This window comes from Chelonia mydas, chromosome 26 (genome assembly GCF_015237465.2).
Source record: "Chelonia mydas isolate rCheMyd1 chromosome 26, rCheMyd1.pri.v2, whole genome shotgun sequence".
Taxonomy (NCBI): domain Eukaryota; kingdom Metazoa; phylum Chordata; order Testudines; family Cheloniidae; genus Chelonia; species Chelonia mydas.
The window spans coordinates 1,306,035-1,324,246 of NC_057859.1; the positions used below are offsets into that span (position 1 = coordinate 1,306,035).

Genomic DNA, 18,212 nt, shown 5'->3' on the forward strand with positions numbered 1-18,212 from the left:
CCTTACTTTGCCTAGGGGCAAATGTTGATTACCATTGATGGAAATTTTTGTTGTTGTTGTTTGGTGTGTGTTTGGTGAAACTGACATTTACTGACACCAATGGAAATCTCATCCTTCCAAGCCTATTTACATAGGACTGAAACGGAGGCACAGGCACAAGGGCCCAAGCCAGTAGATTGAGAGACACAATTTGGCTCCATCTTTCTAAGACTAATTTGCACATCTCTCTTTTTCTTCATACAATTTAAATGCCCATAGTTGGTCTCCTACACTGTTCTTCACATTTCCATTTAGACTGGTGGATTTTGGTTGCCTTTCAAGTTTTTTAGTTTTCACTGGCATATGGAGCCACAGTTGTATGTATCTTAAATATTTAATTTCTCCCTTTTCCGTTGTGATTTTCCCCAGTATTACTGAATTCAAACCAATTTTCTTTAACTCCTTTTACACAGCTACAAGCCTGACTTTCTGAAATCAGTTTTTTCTGATACTGTCTTTTCTACTGCAACAGCGTATTTTAGCATAGCGTGTCCATTATTGCCTAGCTCACGTGTATGCTTACGAAACCGTCTCAGAAGTAAAAGCATACCGTTCCCAATGCACACCACTGACTGTACATTCAACCATCTCATATTCATGATCTTGCTCATGAACTCATCACCTCTACCACTGCCTAGAGAGATCCCAGATCTGTAAATGAAGGCTTGGAATTAGTTAATTAGGTAAAAAAAATTATTTACTCATCAGCTTGTGACTCCTCCTCCTCCTTTGAGCAGAATCTATTCAATTCATTCCATTTTACAATCATGATGATAGAACCAACAAGGACAGGCAGAAAGATACAAAAACTTAGCAGCAGCCAATTCTTCAAAGTGTCTTGGGCAGCTCTTTCTAAAACCATATCTAGAAAGGAAAACACATAACAGATTTCACAAGTCCAGGCTGCTCAAGTCCCAGCATTCTGTGTCGTTTATAAGGAGAAAGAGAGAGAGAAAGTTATCTGAGATTATAAAAGCATACAGTCCTTTCTAGAATAAAATATTGTTTCCATTTGGTTAAAAAATGAAAATTGTGATAACTTTGTGTACAAGTTTACTCATTTCCTGAATCTTCTTTATAGTCATGGCTTAATAATAAATGAGGGTTACTTACTGGAATGAAGTTCTTGGAGTATATTGCCTCTGCATACCCACAGTCTGTGGCATAAATATTTAGAGCAGTAAAATTGTTGGGACCACATACAACCACCCTCATAGGGTGACCAGATGAAACGGACAAAATATCAGGACACATGGGGGAAGCAAAAAAAAAAAAAAAGCAGCCGGAGCAGTCAAAGCTGCAATATCGGGACAAATGGCGTCCTGACCGCGCATCAGTCGGGACACCGGACAAAGAACTAAAAATCGGGACAGTCCCGATTTTATCAGGACATCTGGTCACCCTACACCCTCAGGACCTAGCATTCAGAACTGAGGTTACTGAAAGTTGACAGACTCACTCGTCCCTTAGTTCCAGTCACACAGTTGTAAGCCTGATTGAAAACTCCAGTGAAGTAGGGTGCATGAGTGTGGATGAGCAGAGGAACTCCAGTAACCTTCCTTTCTTGTTCATGAAATTGCATAGGCACATCCTTGCTCTTGGAAGATTAACATGCAGTTACTACCCAATTAAAAGGTATGGGGTAGGATCAACTGACTGGAAATTGTAATACTGCTCTCCGTAAAGGGACATCTGACGTAGCTCCCAACTCAAGAAAGTAGCTCATCTTTCAAAAGGCCTGAAATATGTTTCCCTTGCTTTTTTTTATCTTAGATATATCAGGAATATAAAGTCTTCTGTCCCTCTCCCTTGTTTTTGCTGGAAGTTTCACTTGGAGGACCCAGAGCAGTGGATTTGGGACTCAGGAGGACGTTGAATAACTAACAAAAGAGCTTTTCTTGTGAATGTTTGTTAGGTGTTTGAAGTAAAGTTTTACATAGTTTGAATAGAGTCACTTCTGACCAGTCAATCATATTTCACTTCCTTTACATCTGCGACATCAAATGTACTTGGTCATCAGTAGTGTCTTCTAGTAAAAACAAGGCTGGTAAGATCTGAATTTTTGGCATAAATTAAAAGGAAAAAATCCAAATCAAACAAAGACCCACCATACACTAACATTCAATTCCAGACCTTCTTTATACATCATAAAGCAGAATTAAGGACACAAGCCCTTTTTATTTTTATTTTTTTTACCTTTGCAGGTCAACTTTAACACTGAGCTTGTGAAATTTTGACTCCCCATTTGAGACTATATGGTTTAGAAAAAAAACTGACATAATAATAATACTGCGGTTTAGGTCGAATTCAATAACCATCTTCAGTAAAAGTTTTAGATTCACAGCAGCACCAATTTCTCCTTCTAGACTGAAAGCTCTCTAGTGCAGAGATTATCTTTATTCATGTACCTTGTACAGGGCTGAGCACATTGACAATGCTTAACCAGAAACGAAAAAGGAAGAAGATCTGTAAAATGGGGGATTACCCAGGAAAGCATGGATATCACAGACCCTCCTCACCACCAACACTGGATTTTTTTTACCCAGCTTCTGTTTCAGTTTTGGTTGCAAGTTTTAATTCCACACAATTGTATTCCCTAAAGTATTTTTTTTTACTTTCTTTAGACTTAACAGTTTTGAAATCAAAGTCATGGATTATGTTTTAAAATTAACTTCAAAACTAAGTGAATATTTGTATTTTGTAGTTTAAATATTTAGGGATCAATTTTAACAATGAAGAAAGAGAGAAAATGATTGTGCTAACTGAAGTGGACAGAGTGCAGGCAGGGATTATGAAAGCTTTTCCATGCAGTCTGATCCTCAGATGACAGATATCTTTCCAGATCTCAGAAACATTGTACAATATGGCTTGAATTGGAGACACTAGCAGTGTGTTGAGAGAGATGATTCAGAGCCTGGTGTATTAGCCCAGTGTGCCATCTATCTGCCAACAGAGGCTGTATATCTGTTTATAAGATAATACAATACTTCAGCATTTTCTCAACACAGACACTATTCTTATTATTTATTTGTATTATGGTAGTACCTATTAATAAGTATAGGTCAGACTCTGCTCTCAACTGTGTCTGTGTAAATCAGAAATAACTGAGACTAGAATCTGATGCTATGTCATTAAGCAAATGAAGTCTACTAGTATTATTTATTTATTTGTATTTATTAAAAAACTAACAGAACATATCTGGACACCCTGTGAACCTCAAAAATTCAATAAATTAAAAAAAAAATCCCAGCAACCTCAGTAGTAATATAATAATATTTAGTAAGCACATAGCACAAAAAAATATACCAAATTCCCCATTTCCTGTATTACAAATGTTTTCTTTTTTCACAGAAATATAGAATTTCAGTTTACAGGTTTTCCTCTTAGCTACCCCCATCATTGGTGGTGTGATTTTGTGGATATTATGATGGTATGCTTATCTAAGATGCCCATCCCCAGAGTATCATATCCCCACTCTTTTTCAGTTAGAGAAGAGTCTCTGAATTCAGGTCAGTGAGATGTAGGGCATTTGATTTACCAGATTTACTTGGATTACTAACCAAAGTCCAAAAATCGAAGCCCACTGTCAACACTTCCCCCCACTGGAGAGCCTTTCGTTTTGCAATTTGGAGGATTCCAGCCAGGATTACAATGACAATGTTTCTTATTGTTGCATACCTGAAAACACAGGGGAATGTAGCAAAATTACTCATTCAGTGAGTTTTCCTCAGAGATTAGTACTGTTGGGTACCTTCTAAGCCAGTGGGTTTCAACCTTTTGTCATTTGTGGACCCCTAGAAAATTTCAAATGGAGGCGCAGAGCCCTCTGGAAATCTTAGACATAGTCTGCGGACTCCCAGGGGTCCACGAATCACAGGTTGAAGACTACTGCTCTGAGATTACACTTTTCTTGTCAACCTCCTTGTTCTAGCTAGACCTGCTAGAACTGATCCTGCTCCCACTGATATCAATATGAATTTTGCATTTACTTTAGTGGGATAGGCTCAGGCCCAAATATTACTGAATAGTCTGACACTTCAGAAAATACACCAGACAATGAGCTGAAAATAAGACAGCATCTAACCTCCTCAAAAAGCTGTATAAATATAAAGCACAAACCCCTGTGAGGCAAGTATGCTATACTGTACTATTCCTTGCACAGAGAGGTGGACTGACTTGCCCAAGGTCAACACCAAGGTAATGGCAAAACTGAAATTAGAACTCAGGGACTTCCTAGTTTTCCCTGCTGTCCTCAATCCACTACACCAGCATGGTTCCTCCCATTGTCTGCAGCCATGTTAATTTTTTTTATAAATCTACACTAATTTGGTCATGTGCAGCTCCCTCCTGTTCAAAGATACAGATCTTGGCCCTTTTTTGATTTTTTTTTCCTTTTACTAATCTGCCCAAGCAATTCATTTCATAGTTATACTGTGCATAACAATCTCTTTCTCACATTCTAATTTTGTTACTGGTTCTAAGAAAGAAAAATGGTTTAAATTATTTTACTCAATTATTCCCATAAATAACTGACGGTAGCATAGTGATTTTGGACCCCAAGCGTAAGCCCAGAAGGGCTTTTACAGCCAAACCATAGACACTACAAAATGGGGTTTTATAAAGAAAGAACTTCCTGAACAATATTAATAGAAGCAGTAACACGAAAATAGTAACAGTATTGTTACTTACTCCACGACCGTTGCATTTTACTTGTGGATTACAATCATACCCCAGGACTGCATAGAACTGGCATGTGCGGTTTATACAAACCTAAACAACAAACAAACCCACAGCATAAAATTCCAATTCAAATGAGTCCGACAATCTTAGCATTCAGTATACCTCCTGCATGCTCTGAAAAGAAGCCTAGGATGGAAAGACCATAAATATTACACCTGTATGGAAATACCTTAATGCTTGCCAAAAGGCAACTGCCAATGCAGAATGAAGACAGTTTCATTGTTGCTGCCTGTATCCTATAGGAGTTGCAGATTAAGAAGGGATGCTCAGGAAAGATACTGTTAATAACCACATCTACAAATGGCATGTATGATTCTACTTTGAAAAACAAGGCAAAAGCATTTTGATTTGTCAATACATATGTTTTCTTAAACTGAATACTACTGTAACTGCTGGTGTTCTTTCCCTCCTCTGGTATAGTTTATATTCCATAGGCTGCTGAGTCCATTGCTAAGGGCCACTTTGTGCTTTTCCCTTAGAGGGGTGCATGAGATGTGGGAGGAAGAAAAGGTGCCTTTTTTATTCTGTTGTACAGCTCCAGTATGGGCCACACACAACTGCAGTTGCCTGCAATGCCAAGTTGGGGAAGGGAGTCAAAGAGTCCAGGGACTGCCTCCTCCTTGCAATCCTGGGGTACACCCCAAAAGGGAAAGACGGCCATGGCCTCAGACCCCCTCTGCAGTGATCTGTGGAGAGAGACTAGTGCACAGGGCAAAAGTGTGGAAGAATATGCTGCACCCCATAATGGGGTACAGTAGCAAAAAGCTCCCATGTGCATTCGGGAGCTTCAGGAATTCTGACTCTGAGCCTCCCCCTCAGTGGCATGGATTAGCATCACTCTTTGTTCTGGGCTGTGTTCAATTTCTACCTTTTTTATCATGTCCCCTCTTATTAATTTCGTTTCTGAAGTAAACAATCCTAATCTTTTCAATCTCTCCTAGTATGACAGTTTTTCTTGCCTCTAAATACTCTCATCACCCTACTCTGAATTTCCTCTAATTCTGTAATATTCTTTATGAGATAGGGTGACCAATGCTTCACACAATATTCTAAATAAAGGTTTACCATCAGTTCATATAATGGCATTATAATATTTTCCATATTATTTTCCATCCTATTCTTTATGCATCCTAACATCTTGTTCAGTTTTTTGACCACAGTTGCACATTAAGCAGAGGTCTTCAATAAATTATCCACAGTGATGCCCAGGTCCCTTCCTGAGTTGACACAGTTAATGCAGAACCATGCACAGTGTATCAGAAGTACATATTTTCCCCACCAATATGTTTTACTTTGCATTTGCCAACACTGAACTTTATTTGCCATTGTGTTGCCCACTTACATAGCTTGGTTATGTCTTTCTGAAGTTCCTCACAGTCTTCTCTGGTCCTGACTACCATAAATCGCTTTGTATCATATGCAAATTTGCTACTTCATTGATCACCCATATCATTAATAAATATAGTAAACAAAATTGGACCTAATACAGAACTATGAGGCATCCCACTGTTAATCTTTTGCTGGGATTAAAACTGCTCTTTGCTTCCTGTCTTTTAGGCCAGGTCTACACTATACATTTTTTTCAACGTAGCTCTGTTCAGAAGAGCGATAGGCTTTGGTTTGTTACGGACATGCCTACACCAGCAAAAGCTCCAACTGTAGATGCAGTATCTGTACTGGCAAAACTGTGCCAGTTTACTTTTGCCAGTAAAGTATATTTCGCTCAGGAAGGTTGGAATAACCTATGCCTGAAAAAGCAGCATTTTGCTGTTATAAGCTGTTTTTCCAGTGGGAGTGATTTTTGACAACACTTTGCCTCAAACCCCGTGACTACTTATTATCTTTAGTAGTCTCTTGGAAAGGACTTTGTCAAATTTAAATAAATTGTGTCAGCTAGTTCTCCTTTATCCACTACTTTACTAACACATTCAAAGAATTCTAATAGGTTGGTGAGACATGATTTTCCTTTGCAGAAATAGTGTTAGAGTCTATCATCTCATGATCTTCCAGATATTTTACTATTCCATCTTTAATTATAATTTCAGCCAATTTACCAGGTACAGATGTAAAGTTTACAGGTCTGTAATTCCCTGGATCACACCTAGACTCCTTTAAAAGCCGCATTTGCTACTCTCTGATCCTCCGGTTTAGTCGGTGCGGGGGTTTTTTGAGAGAGAGAGCAAATTTTTATGAGCAGCTCAGTCACATTGTACTTGAACTCCTTCATAAATCAGGCCTCTTTCAGTGCCTCTGTTGGCCAGAATTCTGTCCTCCACTTGTACTACTGCTTATTATTTTAGTAAATATTTGTTTTTCAATTATCTTCTACTCTAAAACCACATTTCAACCTAGATTTTATTTTTTATGTTGGTGGAGGGAGGAATCCAAAATCAAGCTTAGAACATGATCACGGTTGTACCCTTAACTAGGGTAACACTATTTTGTAGCTCCCTAATGACAATTACTTAGATTGTTAGCAATTTGTGGAAGGGACTGTCTTTTTTATATATGTTTGAATAGCACTGACCACAATGTGAATAGGACCTCTAGGCACTACTGTAAAACAAATAATAATGATGATTAAGTAGTAATACAGTAATTCTCTAACACCGTTTAAAATACATTATAGTGAATTAAAACAAGGCACAGGGATTAGTCATGTGGCTAACACTAAAGGTCTATAATAATCATCCATAATCACTCCAGACTGAAAATTTTCCTATGTTAAGTGAGTAAGTAAATAAAACATTAGTAATGAATAACCTTGAGCTATGTTGCCAAAGGGTAAATATTTCTAAAACTTAATCAAGTTTATAAAGCCCACATACATACTGACATTTTAGATGCTTATAAAATATTTCCTTACTTTACCAGGCCCACACTTTGTGCCTTCTTTAACCAGTAGAGGGTCAGTCTCTGTGGGTGGCTTCATATAATCTAAAGATACACATACATGCTCTCGCACTTGAGCATAAATGATAGCAGCTTTTTCTTTAGTGAATGGAATGCGACTTGGATATGTACAAACTAACTTTCCACATGTGACATCCCTATAAAATTCAATAGCAAAGGAAAATAAAATGATACATGTGACATCTGATTGATCAATACATTAGAAAAACAAAACTGCAGAAAACGAGTGGGGTATTGCACATACTAGATCGATATAAAGGTCATAAGCAGAGCAAGGAAGGCAGAAAACTGATCTTTGAAATAAGGAGAAAACTGATGCACATCCACCAGATTACTCTTGCCTGCAAATGGGAACGAGGCCACAGTGGGGCACACATAAGAACCTCAGAATGGCCATACTAGGTCAGACCAAAGGTCCATCTAACCCAGTAGCCTGTCTTCCGACAGTAGTCAACGCCAGGTGCCCCAGAGGGAATGAACAGAACAGGTCATCATCAAGTGATCCACACCCTGTCGCCCATTCCCAGCTTCTGGCAATCAGAGGCTAGGGACACCATCCCTGCCCCAGTAGTTATGTGCTTCATGGACATACAAGGATTACACTTAAGGTCGTGGGTTTTTTTCAGTTACGTTCATTCATGGCCCATGTTGGATCATATTAAAGAAGTTCTGTATTAAAATCACAAATGAGTTTGATTCCCCATAGTTTAAATTCCAGGGTATTACTAATTAAGAGGTCTCTTGGTTTTTGATACTGTTTCTCTCCCTCTCTGTGTGAAACTTGCAAGCTGCTAATTGGGTTAGTACATTCTAAGACAGAGTCGGTTCTCAAAGCAATTCTTTGTAACAACAACTACTCACACAGAGAGAGACTCAAAGCAATACTCTGTAACAACAGAAACAGCACCCAGAGGCTCCCCGCCCTTTTGTTGTATTCATCTCGCTTTGTTAACAATTGTGATTAAAACAGAGACAGAGGATGTATGTGGATGGATGCTTGGTGTGGATAATAACTGAATGATCAGGGAGGTGCCAGCCTGAGAATCCAGTGTCCATCGGCTGAAGAAGGCGTCAAGTGGAAATAACCAGAGGACCCCCGGAGGGCAGACTGGAATCCACCCAACAGCCTCAAGAATGGGAGAACCAAAGAACAAGATAACATCTGGCAGCATGGAGCCGTCAGGAATGTGCCATCTGCCGATTGATTCGGCAACAGCATGATGAAGCAATTCCCACAGACTGGCATAGAAAGAAATTCCTATAAAAATGGACTCTAGAAAGTGAGAACTTTGGGGTCTGATTCTGCAAACCAACTTCCAGGAGCGTCAGATGTGCATCTGACAAGGCCCTGCCCCCTCCTCATGTCCAGGCCACCTGGCCAGTGGCTTGGCATGAGCAACTCTAAGGCTGGTAACTATGATAACAACCTTGCAGAACCTGTGTGTGTGTGTGTGTGTGTGTGTGTGTGTGTGTATGAATGAATGAATGTGTGAATAAATATGAGATTGAATGGAATGATATAACTATAACTAACTGCTTACTATGATTCTTTCTGTATTCACAATAAATGTGGCATTTTGCCTTTTCCCCTTTAATAAGATCCTGCTGGTTTTTATTTTATTGGTATAACACCCACACCTCAACCTTTGTGTACCAAGTGCTCTTCTGGTGGAAGAGGAAGCAGGTGTGCAAGGCACTGAGGTCTATTCTGTCCAGTGTGGAGCATTACACCTAGTCAATAACCTTACTTGGGTCCAAGCACAGCTTCGCCTAATCCTTGCATTCCATGCTACAGGATCACGGTCTAGATGCTCACCAACTGCACATACTTTGAGAATGGCCAAGGCTAATGTATACAGAACACCTGAGACTAGAAGGAAATTTTATAAAGAAATTAAAGCAGCCTTACTAATGAACAGATAGTAAACGTTTGTCCCATACAGTAGAGGAAAGCAGAAAAGAAATATGTTTTTTCCTTAAAAACATACATCCAACTACAGATCTGAAATCCTTTCTTCGGATCATTCCCACAGTGTCCAAACCTATCTGTTTGACTATTGATTTCTTCATAACATGCAAGAGGAGCATTTTTAGAACCTGTAAGTTTTGAGATAAGATTGAGTATAATTAAAAGGAACACCAGATCATTTATTAATCTATCAGTACTTCTAACATGCCTATCATTGCCGTACCTAGGTGCTACACATGGATTAGAGAAAACCAGGAAGGATAAAAATCTGTATTAAAAAAATCAGATATCTTTCTGTTCAAATTGTATTTTTATTTAAATTAAATTATTTTTTACAAAGAAAAAAAGTAACTTATTTTAAAATTAAATTTCAAATTGTAACAACCTATCTTAAGGCCTAAATTTACTATAATCTACTAATCATTTAAATTAAATACAAAAATAATATTAAGCAGTATATTTGCTGCTGAAGTTTTAAAGAAAGTCAAACCACTGAACTGGTGGAAGTCACCGACTAAGCACCTGGAACCAGAGTTTGCTGAAGTCTTAAACTAGCTTTAGACATCAGTAGCCTCTTCTTCAGGTGCAAAGAGAATAATTTATACATTCAGTTTATTCAACTAGTTCAGTCCCATAGCTAGTTCATTCAAAGTTGAGAAACCAACTGGCAGATGAAAAAGCAAAAAGCTTGTTCTCCTCTTTGAATCTAAGAATAAAAACTAGGTGTGAGAGAATAAGATCTACTAGGTTCTAAAATCATGAAGGAAATGGTGACCTGAAGCAAACAATTCGATTCACTAAAATATTTCCTTTGTTTAACAAATCCATTAGTTTTAAAGTAAAACATGTTTTGATACATTGTCTTGTGTATCCAGCACATTTAGGGTTGTTTTATTTAACTAATTTTTAAAAATTGTAAATGTTGGGTTTTTGCAGTTTTAATTGAATTCTAATTTTCATCCAAATAGAGCTTGACACAAATCAGAAATAAAAAATGAATCACCGTTTATTTAAAAAACGAAATGCATCATTCAAAATTTTCTAACAACAAAAAAGCAAAAAATAAAGAATCTGAATAAGTGTATATTAAGCTACATAACTGCTTAAATAAATGTACATATATTGTATATCCTCCTGATTAGCAACAGGTAGTACCAGAATTCAAAGTAAAGGCTATATTTAGCTGCAATTCAACATGTTTTAATGGTTAAAATCAGTGAGAAGCAACCCTTCTCTAGGAAAATAGTGAAAAAGTACAAATGCAAAACATGATTAAATCTGATTATTTAGATCAAGGTTTCCTGCTTGCTGATTTGAATAATGATTTAAATTAAGCTACCCTGCAGCAAACAGTGAGATCTGTTCGGAACTGGTTTTCTAGTCTGCTATTTGGTTAGCAAAAAAGAAGACATATTTTACAAATGAATTTTAATTTACAGTCACCACTTCATTTTTACTTTACTTCTATAAAATCTAAGCTTCTGGATAACCTCCATGCCTTTATAACAATGTTTAATATCACTGGACGACTTCAGACAAGTCATTTGGCCTTCTGTACCTCATTTCCCCATCATCAATAAAAAGGAATAAACATGGTTAATCACTGCTATAAAGCGTTTTGGATATATGGATAGAAGTGGCTATGTAAGTCTTTCTTATTAATTATTATTATTATTACAGCATTTAGTGGAACTGGATTTTAGAACAAATTAGAACATAATTGTCTCCATTACCTTTTCCATAGATCCTCTGACACGCTTTATCAGCAGACTGGCAATGTCCTTTGTAACAAAAGGCAGTATTGTGTTCGCATCTGTGTCCATTCTGAACATAAAGATCAGCTGGACAGAATGCAGATGACCCATTGCAGTACTCATCGAGATCACACTGACTATCAGCCATGGGTCTACATTTCTTATTCTTTGCCTTAAACTAGAAAAAAGTAGGAATAAGGAGACTGTGCATGGTTTACAAAGATTATGGTCTATAATGTTTAAATAACAGAATTTATGTAAAGCACAAGAAAAGATACTTACAGTGAATAAGTAAATACCACCACCACATATATGCTGTTTAATGTGGTTGTCACTGACTGTGATGAATGTGAGAATTCTTTGTAAAATTCTTATATACTATATGTATGACTCCAGGTCACCCAGGGTTCTTTTAAATCATTTTCATCAATTTTTCCCTTGTCATGAAACATAAATTGATAGACTCCCAAGCCCTCTGTCAGAGTGGCCCTGGTGATTTAGCATATGGTACTCTTCCCCTACGGCAGTACAGAAAAAATGTCCCACCACGATGCCAGGAGACATCATACTGTTAGAGGTGTCATCTTTTGGATGACATGTAAAAGTATGATCCTTAATCTCAGAAATATTTCATTTTAAAGCCCTAATCCTGCAAAATTATGCACATGCTTAATTTTACACACGTAAATAGTCTGCTGACCCTGTCTGGAGAACTTGTTCCACTAGAAGATGCAGAGGTGGGATATATACCAATCTGAACTTCAAAGAAAGGAAGAGATCATCAAACCCTAGTGCTAAGGGAACCCTTATATGGGTGAAGTAAGGGAACTAAGCGGAAGCACGAACTGTAGATAAGGCACTGGACTGGGACTCAGGAGAGCTATGTTCAATTATCATCTCTACCACAGACAACCTTGACCATGGGCAAGTCACTTAATCTTTCTGTGCTCTGTTGCCCCAGGTGTAATATGGTGATACTAATATTTCCCTCTCCCAAACTTTGTCTGTCTTGTCTATTTAGTCTGTAAACTTTCTGGGGCAGAGACTATCGCCAACTATGTTTTGTACAAAAATCTGTATAATTAAAATAAACACAGAGGTGTTTGCGCTCCCTTGTGCAGTACTGTTCTCTTATTCTTTAAGTTGTAAAAACATTCACTAGCACTTCACATTTTCAAAGAAGGCAAAATTATTTAGTGTCATGCAGGAGACTGTGATTGAGAAGATTTGTGTTATAATCCTGGCTCTGACTGGTTTATAGTGTGTCACGAGACAAGCCCATTGTAGCATAGTGCTGACTCACCACCACGGCACCACCTGCTGGTCATCCAGGAATTAGCTCTCTCAGCCCCGGAGCATCCTCTATGGGCCGGTGTCTCACCCTCTGTTACCTACCCCTCTGCAGTCCCTTTATCTCCCCCACGTGTAGGCCCCACGTCTCTCCCGAACTACGGTGCCCCTTACCTTGGAGTGCTGCCCCTCACTCAGGGAACCCCACTCCCCTGAGCCCATCTCGCCTCAGTGACCCACTGCCAGTCCTCATCTAGCCCCTTTACTCAGGGGCAAACTGCAGTCTGCAATGGCCACTCATAATTGGCTAGGGGGTTGGACCTGCTGCCTTTCCCTGCAGCCCCAGTACCTCCTCAGGCCTTCCTGTCAGGCCTCAGCCAGGGAGGTCACCAGGCCTGAGCTCCCCAACTCAGCCTGCCCCATCCCCAGCACTGCTCTGTTGAAGTGCTCCCAGGCAGTTCAGTCCTTCCCACCCCAAGGCTGGAGTGAGACTGCCTGCCTCCTGTCTCACAGCCCTCTTTATACCAGCCCTATCGGGCCTGGATTGGCTGCTACCTGCCTTCCCCTGATTGGCTCCTCGGGGCAGCCCTTTCCCAGAGCTGGTTTTAACTCCTTTCTGTCCAGAGCGGGGTGCTCACCCCGCTACACCCATGCAGTACTCAGGAGCTCCAGTGGAGCCCATTGTGGCACTTAAATTCTACCAAACCCACAGATTTGTTGAGCTTTGACAAAGCTGATGAACTTCACCAGAAAGTTTCTAGGCCAAGACATTGACTAAAAAAAAAGAATAAAAGAATTTTCAAAATAATATTTTTCCCTGAACATCCATATCAGAAAAGTGTTGTCTGACTGAAATTAAAAATGTTCGTTAAAATGCTCCCTTTGGCCAAAGACCACCCAGGCAAATGTCAAGTACGAAGGACAGTTTTCACAAGGTGTGAGTATGGGTGGACACAAGTGGAAAGCTGGTTTTCATCTTTAACTATGCAGTGAACAGTGTCTCTCCAAAATTTAGAAATTGTGTTAAACATCTGATAATCCTGAATATATACCTTACCTTACAGTTTTGGCAACATAATCCAGTACCACACTTTGCTCTTGGCTTAAGTTTACATTTGTTAGTACAGCATTTATCTTTTGCACACTCCTGAAAAATAAACCATAGACTCATTAGATATTCTAAAATTTTCCTTCTCTAAAGAGTCTGTCCAAGATTCTCATCCCTTAAGAATAACAACTTGAAAGATCCCCAAAGAAAAATGAGTGTCAAGCTACAACAAGGTTAATACCAACATGAAAACTGTTTATAAATATAAGTAAGATCTTCAGTGACTTTCCTAAATTTCAGCTGGGTACTAACTCTCAAAGCTCCATTCTTCTAAACTGAGAACAGTGGAATTTTACACTACTTAGGCTTTCTGGTGTTGAGTACTAACCTTTGCTGAGCCACAGTCACACTGCTCTCCTCTTTCCACAATACCATTGCCACAGACTGCCCTCTTGTAGGACAGATTCAAATAGGGTCTGTTAGAGAGGCAGTCTTCTCTCCTATGTTTCATAAAACTTTTGAAGTCTCTAATGCTGCAACTGCTAAAGGCTTTTACCCCACTGGAATGTCTAAAAATAAATTATCAATGAAAAATTATACCAACTGAAGATATTTAAAGATTCCGGAGTACTTAACATCATTAATGCTACTTTCCAAAATATTCAGCTGAGGGTCTTTCACTTCATTTTGTAAATCTGCATTCAAATAATTTCTTAAGAATAAAAAATGGCAGAAATTAGCAACTAGAACATCATCCTTTTGTTTTATTATTGAGAAAGATATTAATATTCCTTTATCAGAGATATTGGCTAACTTAATTGTGCCTTTATCTTTCCAGAGGTAAAACATGGGATACCTAAATACGTTAGGGTTATTAACAGATAATGGAAATACATTTTCATTTATTTTCTTATAAACTAAAACTTTATGTGAAATATTAACAAAATCACATCACTGGATCATTTATAATTGCCCTAGTTTCCTTTAAATCACATATACACAAACATTACATAAATTATAAAGTGTTACAATATCCTGAGACATTTTATCAATATACAGATCAAATCTCCCTGTACCTGAAAAAAAAAACTGAAGTTGAACAATCTCATTGTAGAGCTAGATTCTGGTGATGGTTTTTGTAACACGGGCATCTGTCCATTAAAAACTAGAAAAGATATGCTATAGCTCAAACAGAAGTTATTGATTCGATGAACAAATTACCAGGTGAGGTTCTATGGCCTGTGTTATGCAGAACGCAAGAATAGATGAGCATAATATAGTTCCTTTTGGATTTATGAACTCATTTCATATAAATTAATTGCCACCAGCTACTAATGATTATTTGTCACAATTGACCTAGGCCCCAATACTGAAAACACTTCAGCATGTGAACAGTTTCACTGAGTTAGTCACAGGCATCTGTTTCCATAGGGCCCTTTGGCTGGATTTGACTAAGTGACAGCAGGGTTAAATGATCCTATTGAGAGTCCCCTGAGCCACTGGTTAGCTTATTGGCTTGTGAACACTTTCAGAAGCTTTCTAGAGCAGTACAGAGTAGCTCATTTTTAGCTTGTCTTGATCTGATCTGAATTGACTATATATAAGTAATGTCTGGTAAGACATATGTTATTGAAAATACAATTTGAGGCTTAGTCATATGACCTTGTATGTTTTATCCAAAAAATAATTAAAAGCAGTTTCCTGGAAAAAGAGCAAAGTAATGCCCAGTGAATGCCATGGGACAAATTTTGCATTGTTACATGCATGCAATCCCACAGATTTCAGTGAGATTGCCCCCTTATTGCAGACTTTGTCCAACAGAGTTTAGACTCTTTCCACCACTTTCAAGGGTTGAAAGGATTTTAAGCACATGACTTCCAGTAACTGTAATGATCATGCCAGACTTTGAAAATTAACCCTTTCCATGCAGTATCACACAAACAGAAAACTAATTAAATAAAGCATTACAAAAATATGAACAAGCCAATAGTGAATTCTGTTCCACTCAAAGCTCATTAACACAAGGAAAAGGTAACAAAAATCTATAATCAAAGCCTACTCTGAACCTTTCAATATAAATATGAATAATGTATACTTGCATTCAGATGTGAAAAATTATTTTCAGATATGTTCTTTAGAAATTAGTTATTTTTTTGGCATGCATAACTGGCACCCAAGACTTCCATTGACAACTGCCTAATTTGAGGAATCTCACACTTCACAGGAGGCACTCAGCACCTCACACAACCACTTAAATACGAATCCATGGTCGTTTATAATGATTGAACTTGCATGCCACAGGAAAACAGTTCTCAATAATAATAATGTCATGTTACATGAGGTATATAAATAAAAAAATCTTACACTGCTTTGGTGTTCATTATACAGATAGATCCAGAACACTGACAGTCCCTAGAATCATCATATGCCATTCCCAGACTAAGCCCCAGCAGCTGTGCAATGATGACTGAAAATGTCTCCAGTGTTACAGCCCTTTGATACTAAATAAGAGAAATAACTGAAAATCATCATCAAAGTAACTCAGATAAAGAAACAAAAACTATGATAAAATTCTAAACCTTTCTGTTTCCTTCCCAATGTAGTCAGGTCATATTTTATAAAAATGTCTGTACTTTTATGTAAAGAACCTCAAGATGCTTGTCTTCAATACAAGGCCAAAGTTCATGCTGACTTACATTCTGGAAAACTCAAATGAAAGCAATGAAGATGCCCAGGGTGTGAAAAACAGTGCAGAACTTGATATGCCATATGTAAAAGAAATGCATATTGTATTGCATATGGTAACTGTTCTTAAGATTCAATCCTGCAAAGTGCTAACTTCTAGCCTTGATGTAGCAAAACATTTAAAATTGTGCTTAACCTTAATTCACGAACAGTCCCAAGATAATGGGACTGCTTAAGTGTTTTGCTGGATTAGTGCCAGAGTACTCAGCACCGTGCAAAGTAAAGCTCTAAAGTACTCTAAAGGGCTAGGAGGAGACTATAGAGCAAGTAAAACCTAACATTCAAAGTTCTACTGCAAATTTTTCTAACCAAGTGCCTAAAATCAAGCATCCAAATGCATATTTAAGGCATCTAAATACAAATGAGCTGTTTTTCACAGGTGCTGAGCACCCACCACCGCTCCTTCTGAAGCCAGTGTTACAATGTTCGCTAGCAATGTAGATCCAATAATACTATACCAGAGCAACTCCTCCAGCATAGTTTCTGAGACAAATCCTTCCTGCAAATGTTGCCCCTACATAATTAGGGTGGTCCCTGTAACTAAAACACAAAAACAGATTCTTGAATATAACTATGTTCTTCGTAGCAGTGTTTAAAAGGACAATGTTTTTTGTGTCTTATAGTTTAACTTTTACTTTCTATTGTTTACCACATAAACACTCTGAGAAACCTGAAAATATTTTGTAAACACAGTACATCTAGAATTATATTTATAATAATTCATAGTATCTGTTCTATTATTTTTATAAGAGATGTTTGTTGGTCATGTGGAATTGTGTTGGTCCATGCTACGACAGTCTAAAAGATTTCCAGTGTGCCTTTTTAATAATAGAGAAATGTTCTTCTTACACAAATAAATATGCCATGTCATGTGGCCGAAGAACAAGGTAAGATTCTTTCCATTGTAAAAATCTTTGTAGTATCTCATCAGCTTCCCCTGTTGTGCGAATTTTATTATTATCTGTCCAAAACTCCAAGGAAGACAGTACAATTGTCATGTTAAGGGGTGTAAACATCTGAAAATACAACAGAAGAAACAGATGTTCAATTACGTTTTATGCATAGCAGTCTGTTAATTTTATAAAGAATAAGCTAAAGGCCCAACTTAGCAAAATGGACATCAACACAACAGCACTTGGTTGCGGGGGCACTTCTCTCCAACACCTGTAAAACTAAAAGGGGAATGGGGAGAGAAAAATGCAAGCAAAATACATAGTGCTTGCCCAGCAGACCAAACCCAACAGTTCTGAGAGGAGGGGTTTCTGTAAATAAAGACAGGTTTCAGAGTAACAGCCGTGTTAGTCTGTATTCGCAAAAAGAAAAGGAGTACTTGTGGCACCTTAGAGACTAACCAATTTATTTGAGCATAAGCTTTCGTGAGCTACAGCTCACTTCATCGGATGCATCCGATGAAGTGAGCTGTAGCTCACGAAAGTTTATGCTCAAATAAATTGGTTAGTCTCTAAGGTGCCACAAGTACTCCTTTTCTTTTTGTAAATAAAGAGAGGATTCATAAGTAAAGCATATATTCAAATAAATAACAGGTTTTAAGTCCACAACACTACAATTTCAGAGGCAAACAAAAATTTTCCTTTTTTTTTTAGTACAAAAGGCTGAATGATTGGAGGGGGGGGAGGATTTTCCGATTGGCAGCTGTTTAATAAGCCTAGAGATGCACCAATACAGCAATCTCTTCGAAGCTCCTCCTCCTTTG

At 38.1% G+C, this 18,212-nt stretch overlaps 1 protein-coding gene across 1 annotated transcript in view; it reads right to left on the bottom strand.

Moving 5' to 3' along the window:
* ADAM32 (ADAM metallopeptidase domain 32) overlaps positions 1–18,212 on the bottom strand; it is a 35,502-nt gene that overhangs the window by 1,382 nt on the left and 15,908 nt on the right. Inside the window, exons 9-19 of the mRNA XM_043536417.1 lie at positions 17,348–17,514; positions 16,957–17,038; positions 16,118–16,254; positions 14,142–14,322; positions 13,763–13,852; positions 11,395–11,593; positions 9,681–9,789; positions 7,646–7,829; positions 4,729–4,809; positions 3,600–3,717; positions 741–903 (exon numbers count right to left, since the gene is read on the bottom strand). Coding sequence (XP_043392352.1) covers positions 741–903; positions 3,600–3,717; positions 4,729–4,809; positions 7,646–7,829; positions 9,681–9,789; positions 11,395–11,593; positions 13,763–13,852; positions 14,142–14,322; positions 16,118–16,254; positions 16,957–17,038; positions 17,348–17,514 — 1,511 coding nt within the window. The remainder of the gene's footprint in view (positions 1–740; positions 904–3,599; positions 3,718–4,728; positions 4,810–7,645; positions 7,830–9,680; positions 9,790–11,394; positions 11,594–13,762; positions 13,853–14,141; positions 14,323–16,117; positions 16,255–16,956; positions 17,039–17,347; positions 17,515–18,212) is intronic.